At 41.4% G+C, this 12,990-nt stretch overlaps 1 protein-coding gene across 2 annotated transcripts in view; it reads right to left on the bottom strand.

Moving 5' to 3' along the window:
* Positions 1-12,990, bottom strand: part of MYL10 (myosin light chain 10) — a 33,083-nt gene that overhangs the window by 7,808 nt on the left and 12,285 nt on the right. For both annotated transcript variants that reach the window (XM_037375051.1, XM_037375050.1), the window contains exons 2-4: positions 6,266-6,352; positions 3,451-3,526; positions 1,869-1,973 (exon numbers count right to left, since the gene is read on the bottom strand). In XM_037375051.1, the coding sequence (XP_037230948.1) occupies positions 1,869-1,973; positions 3,451-3,526; positions 6,266-6,301 (217 nt within the window). In that variant the 5' untranslated portion in view covers positions 6,302-6,352. The remainder of the gene's footprint in view (positions 1-1,868; positions 1,974-3,450; positions 3,527-6,265; positions 6,353-12,990) is intronic.

Here is a 12,990-nt window from a genome sequence, read left to right as displayed (position 1 = left end):
CATAATCTCAATATACAAAGCTAAAGCTCATCCTGAAAATCCCTGCTTCCCCTTTATGACAGAAATCAATTATAGCACAACAAATTTTACTTAGAAAGCACCTTTCACCAAATTCTCTGAGTGGTACTTAGCTAATAAAGAGTGTTGCAAAATTGCCATATCCACTTCCTCTAGCCCTTTCTCCCTTTCTAATTGCACTACAAAGGCTCTTCATCCCAATTAGTTTTGATTGGGAATGTGCAGTCTTTTGGCTCTGCTTCCTTTGCATGACAAACCCAACCAGAAGGGCATGACAAGCACAGCTGTGATTTTCCCTTCACCAAATGGAAATTAAAAAAAAACCCACCTCCTCCTCTGCTAGTAGCCAACAGGAAACCTGCAGACAAGAGGGTTATGCTTTACCATTCACCTTCCTGTGCTGGCTCTGGGTTTAGGCCACACAATTGGCAGGGCCACGGATTCTTTGCCAGCTTCAGCAATCGTAAGAAACAAGAAGGAAGAGGGGAAAGGGAGAAGAGCTCATTTCCACGCTCTGTGTGATCATAAGCATCACAAATAGACAGGAATGGGTAGCAGGGCACCCCACTGGAAATAGTCACATCTCCCAGAAGGAAGATGATGGAGGAGGGCACTACCTACTCTGCAAGATAGTATCTGGAATGTAAAGGTGCAGATACCACTGTGACCGAGACAGATTGATGTCTGGGTAATAAAATCCCCTCCTCAGTGTTAGTCTACAGCCTTCTCCATCAGCTCTTACGTTTCCCAGACATGCTGTGCTCCTTAGCAATAGTGTATTTCTTTGAGGACCAGCTACATTAATTCTTTCTTTCAGACCTTTCTGTTTTCTATTCCAACCCTAGAAAGCACTTCACTGAAATTGTGCTCAGCTATATAAAGCCAGAGTCCAGCAGCAGTACAACAAATGTTTTTAAGAACATGGGATCAGCTTTTTCCATTTTCCTGTTCATTAGTTACTTTAACAAACTTCTGGAATGTGCTTGGCTAAGAGCAACCTTGCTTTGAAGGCCAAGGCTTTCACCTATTTTTAATGTGTATAGGAAGATGACTAGAGGTTTCTACTGGCCTCACACTCCCTCTCTTACAGTTTCTAGGCATTGACAGTATAGGAGATACAACTAGATTACTAGCCCCCACAACAAATATAGTACCCACATTTTCTGAAATCTACAGTGATCCCTATGTATTCTGTGGCAATGGACAAAATCCCTCTCCCTCATCATTGTGAAGCTACCGAGATTAAATTATTTCAATTTATCCATTCCGTTAAGAGTTATTCAGTGAAACCTTCATCCAGTGGCAAAATCACTATTGACCTCAAGTGAAACCAAGGCTGGGCCACCGCGTTACAACTACTACAGCAAATGAGGGATGACCACGTTGCTCCTTCAGGCCCTGTAACTGCACGGATGATGCAGAGGTCATGTCTGCATAATGAGCCAAAGGAGTGCAGAAAGATTTTTTGTAGAAATACTGAAAATACCTTTAAACCAGGTAACACTGGGAGTGATACCACTACAGCATGAGCAACAGTTTTCCGCCTAGGAACCTACTGACAGTGAATAACTCATCTGCACTGTGCTCCAGGCTGCTGTGATTTCATTACTTTCTGGACCTCAACTTACCACTTTTATGTTCGCTTATGTAAGCTGAAATCACACCTTTGAATTGTCCTCTGGACGGTCCCTTAGCCTTTTCATACTTCAGCTCTGTCTGCAAAAATGGAGATCACTCCTTGCCTTTAAGCATTGTTCTGTGTATACATTATTATAATTTGCAAGGTGCTGAGATATTTCAGTGCTGAGGATCTTTGACAGATACCTCTCCAACCCCCCAAAGGTACTTACCTTTCAGCTTTTCCCCAAACATAGTAAGGAAGACAGTGAAGTTAATAGGACCTGGCGCCTCCTTCACCATGTCTTCAAGCTCTTCATTCTTGACATTCAGACGACCTGCAGCAGAGATCATTTTTCATAATAAATCACAAATTGTGTTTCAAAAAACTATTCCCATTCATCTCCTCCCACTGGGGAGCTCAGGGCTCTGTGCAACTTTGCTAATAACATGGTAGAACACAACTCCAGAATACCCCAGTGTAAAACAAATTGGCAGAGCTGGCTCTAAGATCAAAGGGTGACTGAAGGAGTAAGAAGGATAAATAACACGGATGTGGCCAGCAGTGGACGAAAGAAGGGGCACTTCAAAATAAACTGTTTTGGTTTTTGTTTTTTTTTACCTCAGGTGAAATACGGGCCCCACTGATATTAATATAGCAGAGCTCAAAGTGACTGAAGTGAATCCAAGGTCTCAGTCTTTGCCCTCCTTTATATTGAGATGCCTTTCTGAGTAGAGGGCAGATGGATGAGTTGAGTAGTCTTATCCCTCCCCCATCCTTGTGCAGTCCTATCCCTTCCCCATCCTTGCGCAATCCTATTGATGAGAATTAAGACCCTGGCAACCCCGCTCAGACTGAATGGTAATTTCTTGTGACTGTGCTTCATAGGCATTGAGGGGCTTCACTGAACAGGAAAGATACCAGAACTTGGCCTTAAGAAATAAATATTCCAGGGTAACAGTAGCTACAGGCCAAAGTTTGCAAACCTCGTTGTCACAATAAAGAGTTCAGGAGCTTCTGCTCTTTGCACTGACTCTGCTGGCATCTGATTCCACCCCAGGGAGCACTAAAGATTCCTATCAAACTCTTTTTAACAAGATCCAGATGGCAAAAGCCCAAATGCCTACATCACTGTTCAAGCCTCAAATGTTGCAACAAGGATACAACTCCAGGTCTAGGATCATGAGCATCTTGATTTTTCCTTTCCTTGGGAAGATTTACTTTAATCTGCTTGATATTATCAGGATTGTGATGTGCATGGAATGGACAATACCTAATCTCATGACATGCACATTCCACCCCACATAAGGGCACAACAGCACAGAACCTCACATGAAGCCCTCCTACTTTTATGTGGGTGGAGGGGCAGCTAGACCATGACAACAACGTTAATTGGTAGATATTGCATGGATCCTAGATGAAAAAGGTGCAGCCTGTGAAGCCTGGATTCAGAGGCAAATCAGAAATGCCTGGCATGGACCCCTGCTTGGGTGGGCTTTTTATGAAATAGTTGCAGGGGAGGGATCAGTGCCTTTGGAGAGTTGCCAGCCGCACAGCTCTGTTGCACCCGCCAGCGAGTCCCAGAGAGACCTTCACTTTGCTTCTGAAAGAGGCTGCTCAGGAAACTTTCCAGCTGTAGCTATATAGTAAGACAGCAACTACCGTAAAGGAGGAAGATCAAACCAAACAGGTTTCCTTTTGCCTCCTGTGTATCTCATTACTTCCCCCCCTGTAATTCTAATACAAACTTCTTTTATGTGCTTGAAATTTAAACTGCATTTCTTTTAAGTATTTAATTATTGCTACCAGTTTACCTAGTGCAGCAAATGTGTCTCTCAAGTCTGCTTTGTCAATAAAGCCATCCCTGTTCTGATCCATGATGGTAAAAGCCTGTTGGAAGAAAAAGGAAAGTTTACTGCCATTGCCCTGTTGCACTGGACAGTGCTACAATCTCACATTCCAGTTCAGGGGGGTATTATATTCATACTGTAAAAAAGAATATTTAACTTCCTTTGATTCACCCACATCATGCCACATCATTGCACTTTCCTCACTTTCAACACATTACTGTATCTTGGCAAGGGGCTTAATTAAACCCACCCAAACTTCCTTTTACTAAATTAATGCTCAGTGCAGCATGTAGCTGGGCTGAAGCCAGTGCTGGCAGCTCCAGCCGTTCAGGCCTTAACCCATAAAAGTTTGAATTAGGGAGGCTTTAGTTAGGGAGGATTTAGTCAGTGGTTACTCTGTGTGGTTTGTACCTTTCCTGTACCTTGTTCCTTTGTGCAGCAATCATATTCTGTAAAACATTTAATTACTCTAGATATCTCTCTGTTATCAAGCTAAAGTCAGTTTCTGCTGTGTCTTAAAAAATGATCCATCACAGCTGACTTTTCAGAAGTACAGAGAAGTGTAGGTTTCATTGTATTATTTATTCAAAGTTTGTTTCCCTTTCAAATAAATTGTATCCTTCAGACTGTGTTCTGTGCTCTAAGTGACCTTGATGTGTTGACCTTAAATACTTCTTGTCAGGCAAAATTTAACTTTTGATAGAAGAAACCCACTTATTTTTCTATTTTCAGCCAACACAGAATTTATGTACTCTAACCATTATTTACCAAGCCAGCTAACTGCCTATCTATCTGTTTACCTATTTGCATGTCTGTCTATTCACTGCCATCACACTTTTAATGTTTTATTGATTTTGAAAGATTTTAATGACCTGAAATTCCCTTGGTCATACTATGGGGAATATTAGTAGAACCAGGGATGTCTCTGAAGCTGGTTATCTGTCTGACATGCACATCAATATGAGAGTCTATCTTTACAATGACCAGAAATTATTCCTACTTCAGTATTATAATGAAAGACAATGTTCTCTTGAGAATACAGCTAGTCCATTGCAGCTACAGTAACTTGCAGGGTTTTAAAGTCTACTGCTCTACAGGGAGCACGTCTTTCCATGATCATATTATATCAACACTTCTTCATGTAGTTTTACCTCCAGTTTCTTACAAATCCCCACTACTCACATTCCAGTTTGCCCATGTGATTACTTGCAGCATGCATGATCATAACCCTTCATTTACCTGCCAAACCATCACCATATAGAAAACTAAGCCCAACTCTTTAGAATTGCTTTCCCTCCTTCTGGGGGTCTTGCTTTAAATAGTGATCCCTACAATTTGGAAGCAAACCAGAAGAAAATATGAAGAGCAAAGCAGAGTCCAGCAAGCTCACAGAAGACAGGAAAAGCATTAGGTATGTATTGTAAAAGATGAACTTAAAATAACCTAATAACAGCAATGTTGAAATATTTTCTGATGAGCTGGTTGAAATCTCTAAACAAAAATGTTGTGATTGAAACTTTTCAGAAATACTTGTCCTATGTATGCCATTTTCAGACACAACACGGTCTTGGCTTTCACTGGACCACTCCACTGCCTCATGCTTTTGCCATTATTCTGCCACCATCCTCCCAGAAATGCTCCTAGTACTATATTACTTAGAATACATCAAATACAGCATTCTGACTAGTCCTTCATTTTGTTGGTACATCTTCAAACAGTGGTTTTTGGAGAAAATAATACTGGAGGTTCTTAGGATACGGAGAAGTGGGAGAAGGGTGTTCATTAAACATGTTCCCCTTAACAGTAGGGAAATGGTTACTAGTTTCAATTCATTTGCCTGGGCCATACTCATAAACCTTTGCATGGGTTTTTAGTCTCGTTCACCACTGAGCTTTACTGGTGGGAATCCTCATGAAAAGTAAAGTTGAAAGCCACAGGCACCGAATGAAACTAGCTATATATCACATTGGAAATGTCTTTGGAGATGTGAGTTAGCAAAAAATGGGTGATGGCCTCACACACATTCTAGAATGTCTGCTCAGCAAAAGATCATAAACTCATCAAACAGATTATCTGTCATCCCATTAGATTTATTTCCTCACAGGTAATTGGTCAAAGAATCTACAATGCATGGTAATACCAAATTCTTTGGGAGCTAAAAGATGCTTACATAGCTGATTTCAACGTGTTGTTTTGCTTTATCAGCATTTTTTTGAGCAAGTCAGCTGACAGCTTCTTGGTATTTTCTTTTCTAGTTTGTGGGCAGTATTAGAAGGACACAGAAGAATATTTACTATTGCTATTGTGGAACAGTCCACTAATTAAAGCCCTGGTTCACTAAGGCATCTCTATTCAGGATAATACTTGAGCATAACAGACAATTCTTATTTAAAATACCACTTAAACTTAACTTTAAACATGTGCTGAATCATTTTCCTGAACCAGGGCTAAAAAGGATGAGATAATAATTTTCCTTTCTGTTGGGGCGTGGGCTTGTGGGCTTTTCAAAAAAGTCTAGAGCTTGAAACAGGACAGTGCGAGAGGGAGAAAAGAATGAAAGAAAGAATGAAAGAAAGAAAGAAAGAAAGAAAGAAAGAACAAACAAACACACAAGGAAAATGATATACCAGCCAAAACCACAGAAATGATTCAGAAAACAACTGTGTGTTCTACTAAAGCAGATGGAGGATTGAGTAAGGAAAAAAAACAACCAACCAACCCCTATGTTACCCATTAGCAATAACAGGAGACTATAGAGAAGAGCAGAACAGTGACCAACCTCTTTGAACTCCTGGATCTGGGTTTGTTCAAACATAGAGAATACATTGGAACCACCTTCTATCTTCTTCTTGGCCTTTTTTGGAGCCTGTAAGACAAATAAGAAGATCAAATATAAATTACTTTGTCTGTTAGGCACCCATGAAAATAAATTCCATCTTTAACAGAAGGTAAAACATATACAGCCAAATAATACAAGAGGATTGTGTTTTGTTATGACAAGGCTTTTAGTTCAATCAACTGTATAAATATCTAAAACATTTATAATATACATAATTCTATATAATATATATAATAATCCACTATAATAGATGTATTATATATATATAAAAATGGGATTTAAAAATGCTTCTTTAGTAACAGATGAATCTCTCGCTGAGGGGTTTTGCCTTTCCCTTGCTCCAGCCTAGAACCTGACAGCTCAGATGAACAAGGACAGCTTGTCACTGTGCAGCCTTAAAAAAGGTGAGGGACCTGAAGAGTGACACCGAGTATCAGCTGGTCTGCTGCTTGTTTCCTCAAGGACCTGCATATTCCTTGGGTAGAGTCACCTATGCCAGACCCTTTGACACAGGACAATATCCCCCCTTCTGCAGTGGCTTTTCAGAGCCCTGTACTGCAGGATGAGTGTTGTAAGCTCATCACATCACAGTCTTACTCACAGATGGAATTACAACTCCCAACCTGCTGTTCTCAGGAAATACAAGCACTTCAGGTAAGTGGCTACAGGTACTCCTTCTTCCCAGCTCCCACGCAGGGACACAGCCAGCTGCAGAATGAGGCCCTGCACGAAGACTCAGCTCAGGAACCAGAAAGGGAAATTCTATCGCTTCAAGTCTACTCTGTCTGGACCAGCACCGACTGAATAGATTCTTCCTATGTATGAATACCTTCCACGTTTGCAGGGCAGTCTATATTCTTGCACCAACCTCTGACACTGCACTACATTGCCTTAGTAGCTCGTATAATTTTAATATTCAAGACAACCACCTTAACTAAAAGAATGGGCCTGCTTTTATCACTGTTCTGTAGTTCAAAGACTGAGACAAAGATTGAGGCAAGAGTTACAATGATATTTAAGAATCTAATGCCCACTAACAATCAGTCAGAACTAGACTTCACTAAATATCCTTGAATAAGGGCCCAGCCAGCTTGCCTAAGACAATACAGTCCTTGTTCTGCAGTAAAGAATAAAATCTGTGATTCCTAAGTATTACAGAAATGTTTTAACCACAGCATTATCCTGACTTGGGGCAGGATAATGAGATACAACACCTTCTGAGTTCCCTTCCAGACAGCTTATTTTTCTTCTTTTATTTTTTCTTTATCATTTTTACTTTTAAACTTCATCATCATAGTCCCACCTGGTTTTCATGTCATGGAAAATTAGTCTTACTTAGTTTGGGTTATTCTGCGTGAAACAGAAGGCAACTTCTACTGCCTCCTTTCATCAAAAGAAAAAAGCCTGTGAAAGTTCAAATTCAATACTGATTTCAAATATCCTGAGGAGCAGAGTAGCTCAAGGAAATATTCCCACTTGACTCTGTTTGAAGTATACATTGTCTGTGATCAGTTTAATTTGCCAGGCAGATTTCTGCACTCAGCCACCCTGGTTTAGATCCCAGGTCGAAAATTAGGGCTATGGTAGATGCTCACCCACATACCCACACTCCAGACCTGTCAAACTCCAATCAGCTGCCACAAAGCACTAAAATCTGGAAATAGGAATGGAAATTGAAAGAAAAATGCATTTGTAGCGAGGATAAAAATAAGGATAGAATGCCACCACAAGCATGGGGCTGGGGGGGGGGGGAGGGGCAGAGAAGTGAATAAGTGGAATATTTAATGAATGTAGAAATATTGATTTTGGAATAAAAAGATTCCCTCCTCCTCCTACACATGAAATAAGTGTTATTTTGAGCAGTAATGGGCAATCTTCCATGTAACGTGAGGTGCTTGGTGGAGGCTTTCAACACTTCCAGATCGAATGGAAATATTAAGAACAATCCTACGTATTTACATGTATTTGTTCCCTGAGGTAAAAAGAAAGCAGATGTTACCCAGCCGAATGTGTTGCAGGCTGGCTGGGGGAACCGACCACAGGACACAAGGTTGGCCTCAGCATTTTTGGATGAGGTAGTAGAATTGGTTCTCCCGTGCTTGTGTAGCTGGTCTTTATGAAGACAAAAAGTGCTTTTACCATTCTCATGCTCTGCTCTGCTGTGATCAAATACAGCATCCATATTCAACACGATAAACATTCCCCATGCTAGCAAACAATCTGCAGCTTTCTAAGCTAGCACCACATGAAGGGCAGTGGGGTCCAGCTCCAGGTTTTCTTAACTTTAAATGTCAAACACTGGCAATACCTTCATTATTCCTCAATTTACTGGGCTTTAAGCAAGGATTGTGGCTATAAGAAAGAATGAGATAAACCCAAAAGCTGTGGCTCGGTTATCTATTAGAAACAGACCAGCAACACAAAAAAACCCCAAAAGTTTCTTTACATCAGTGAAGTCCTATTCAAGGCAAAAAAGACTGAAGACTAGTTATCCAGAGAACAATCACTGTACTAGGAGAAATTCATCATAGCATGGTATTTATTCAATGTTACTCTCTGGTTAGTCATCCCCAGGGATGATAAAGGAGATCAGTGCCCGTGCCGCTCAATCTATCTTTAGTTTTTCTGCTGAAGCTCTGGGTGTGGATCCTATTTATGATCTGCTCACTTGTGGAATGAGGCTAAGACCACCAATACATTTCACAGGGGCCAATGAACAGCTGTTGGATAGGAATGGCTTTCCATCGCCAGTTTCAAGCCAAGTCTTTTGGTATCAAACTTAGAGAGTATCTTGGGGTTTTGTATATACTGTATTTGAAACATAATTTTTCTGCTCTGAAAGGCTAGGAAATTAATAATCACAGAAAGAAACTGCACCTTGATTTTGCATGTCTGGTGGGTAGGCAGGTGCTGTGAAGGGGGAGGCTGAGAGATAAGTAGATGGAGCAGGAACCATCGTCACTGAGCTCCTGGTGGGTCATTCAAATGAAATGGCAGCTCTACAGTAGAAATAGGTCTGTGCTGCTGTCTGACAACTCCAAATGCTCAAGAATTTTGTAATTAATAGAATCAGGATTCTGACTCTGGAGTATCTCTCTGGAAAAAACGGCACAGTAAAAAGAGCAATACATTCAAAAAACGTGTGGTTTCTAAACTGTCAAGGATTTAGTAGGTGACCTACAGTGGGTGACTGACACACCACTTCTGTCTGCCTTGATTTCCCCATTTGTAAAATGTAAAGTGTGCCGAGCTGCACTTTGCAAAGATAGCTGCTCTATCTTTGCAACATGTGCTTTGAGACTGACATACAAAACGTGCCAGATGAGAAACTGAAGAGCTGAGGGTCCCCTGGGCTGGGATTCCGAGGCCTCAATAGCACAGCAGTGGGAAGAATGTTGCAACAACTGAAAAAGCCTATTAATATTCCTGCCTGAGTGTATTAATCATCCCATTGTGAAGAAAACAACACTTCACTTTAGAAAAGAAACCACAGGCTTGTTGCATATCACTCATTTGTGTTACTAGTCTTAGCACTCTCTCAATTAGTCTGGATTTTAAAGGGTCTTTTTTTGTTTTTGTTTTTATTTTTGTTTTTGTTTTTCTGTTTGGTTGGTTTGGGATCGGTTTGCTTTAGAACCTTTAAATGAAAAAAATGGAGCCATACCAAAATCTGGTCCCAAGAAAACTGTGCTGAACCAGGCATTTGCTTTGAGCTGAGCTTCCCTCACTGAGGGTCTTTATATTTCTGCCTGGCAGTGTCAGGGGGCCGGAGAGAAAAAGGACGGTGCAGTGACACAGACTGGCAGAAACAATGAGTGTGCACTGCCTTTGCCTCTCTGGATGAAAGAATAGGGATTCCTTATATGTTGCTTATATGTCAAGTGAATCGGACTGAAGAAATGTCTGATTTCAGGGTGACCTAAAGGAAAAGAGGGCAGGGAATCAGTTTATATCTCTATATGCAAAGGAGGAAGGAGCTGAAAACACTTGGTTCTTACTTCAGAACATGAGGCATTGTTTACCTTGATAAACTCATAAAAGGCTGGTGCTAGAGCAGGTTCATAACACCAAAGATACAAAGGAGTGACACTGGATTATTGCAGAACTTTATCATCTCGGCCCCTCAATGAATTTGGCAGACAACCCCGAAAAGTATGGTAAAACAGACAAATTGCTGCCAGATAAACAAAGGTACAGCTCCACAGCTGGCGCTACTCTGCACTGACTCTCAGGTGCACACTTCTACCCTTCAGTAAGTACGAAGTAACCAACCCCTACTTCGCATTTTCTGCAGAGCCTGAACATCTCCACTGGCTGTCAGGTAAAATGGGCAGCACTCTGCCAGAAGCCACAATTTTGGTTTGCAGAGGTCAGTTCCCTGTTCGATCCACCATGCCCTAAAACACTCAGAAAACACTCTAAATAACTAAAGATGACACAGTTTGATATTCCTGACAGCCAAAGTTAAAACACAAGCAGGAACACTTCCCCAGTCAGCATTTTGTTGTGTCTTCTTTTAATTTTTTCATCGGAGAAGACACCAATGGATAAGCAGGTCTCCTGGGAGCGAGTCCTTCGGAGATAAACAGCACCGTACATTATTAAGAGCCTGATTCTGTTGTCTTGTACCCTTATGTGTTCATTCAGCCCAGGGCAAACTAGACATAAGATACTACCAGCTTTAAATTGCACCATTTCACATTTTATACTTCCTTCCTCTGCAACTACGTCCATGACTACAGAAAAGACAGAATCATCCATCATCTCACTCAAATTCTGTCCCCTACTGTGATCCACAGTACGATGTTAACTCTGAGTTACTATTACTTTTTCATCCATCACACTCTCTCCTTGTTTTTCATCCACTCTGGGATCTCAGTGCTGACATTTCCCGTCTTTTGAATTTTTGTTATCATTGAATCCAGCTTCTGAATCAAAAGTTACATCTGAGTCCCATCCAAGGGATTCTTGCCACACTGGACAGGATTTTTTTTGATGATTGTCTCACAAGTTTGCTCTGCTGAGATAATTTATGCTGCATCTGCACCAAAGAGCTCAGCGATGCTCAAGCCACCCTTTTTTTAGTGTGGTTTAGGTCCTTTTCATGGCAGGTGAGCTGCATAAGGCCAACCCAAGTGCATGCCTTTGAGGGAAGTCTAGAGGAGTAAGCAACATAAACTGCTCTAAGGGCACAATTTGCATTTCAAACAGGCAACAGCCTCAGATCATTCAAATAAAAACCCATGTTATCAGAACTGAGAAACAGAAGATCTTTTTATTACCTACTCTGCACTCACAAACAGATCCCTCCCTTCTCATCCTCGCTCCATTTTATACGGAGCCCCAGCCTCCCACACACCTGCACAGACACACACCCCCCTTTGATCCCTGCTAGGTACAAGTATCTGTTGGACTGCATCCTCCCTGCTTCACACTCCTGTACACTGAAGCATTCTCCTTTGCCCCACATAAAATCCCTTCCCAATCACAGTCGTCTTTTTTTCTCTCTCACAGATACACAGAGAGAATGCATTATCTCCCCAAACTTATCTGGGAACAGCAGATAACCTCTCCAACCGCAGACTGCTCAGCCTCTCTCTACAACCCCAAATCCGCCAGCTGCTTTCCCCACCCAGCAAATTTTCTTCTCTGGCATATACATACATGTCCTCCTCCCTCACATAAACAAATGAACAGTCCCTCTGTACACACGCAGTCCTCCAGGCTTACAGACAGACACATATGCATGCACACACGCATGTGCAGATGCACACACACACATTTCAACAGTTAAACAACTGGCTGCATTGTCAGCTAGTGAAATCGGCATTGCTCCACCGTGGTCAGTACTTGTTTCAGTACAGGTGGTACATTCCAGAAAGTTAAGCAGGCTGCAAAACACAGTCGATCAGAATGCAATCTATTTTGGGGTACGCAGTTCCCTTCAGCATACAGCATTTGCTACAAGGTGTCACTCAAACTGAATAAACAGGAATGTTTTGGGAATGAGAAAAAGGCTTCTCCCTCCTTCCTTCCGCCTCTCTTCCCTTCCTTCTCTCCATCAGCACAGAGCATGCGGGGACACATCACAGACCCAACTTCACTGAAATTCCCTGGAATTAACGGAGAGCCGTAGACAGCTCTCAGAACTCCATTCCACAGCACTTGTGTGGTCTGCTCTTGTTAGAAAAATTATCTCCCTGAACCCTGCCTCTCTCACTCTCATCAGCCCTGTATGTCAGAGCCTAGTAGCACTGGCTGACTTGTAATTATTTTTTACTATGCTGCTTTGTCTGCACTAATCCTTTGAAAGTAGCTTTACTGCACATCTGAAATATTATGATGCTATAAAACCTCTGTAATATTTATAAATCCCTTAAGACATCATAAAGAGAGAAAAAAACCTCCCTACAGAGTTCATCTAGCATAATTACATATACATTTCCCTCTGATTAATAAAAAATGATCACTTCCTTATGTAAAGATATTCTTCAGCTTTCTTTCATTAAGGCTATTTTTTTCTTTCCATTTTAAATCTGTTTCATGTGTCCCTGTATAGTAAGGTATCTCAGAAGCTATTTTCCTAAAACAAAAGGCACAACGAAAAGAACCACCACAGACAATCATCAGTTGAACTGGGAGTGAGGAGACAGACTAGTCTGTCA

This window comes from Falco rusticolus, chromosome 1 (assembly GCF_015220075.1).
Source record: "Falco rusticolus isolate bFalRus1 chromosome 1, bFalRus1.pri, whole genome shotgun sequence".
Classification (NCBI taxonomy): Eukaryota; Metazoa; Chordata; class Aves; order Falconiformes; family Falconidae; genus Falco; species Falco rusticolus.
Note: the sequence above shows the minus strand (reverse complement) of the source record. Positions and strands in the feature narration are given on the sequence as shown.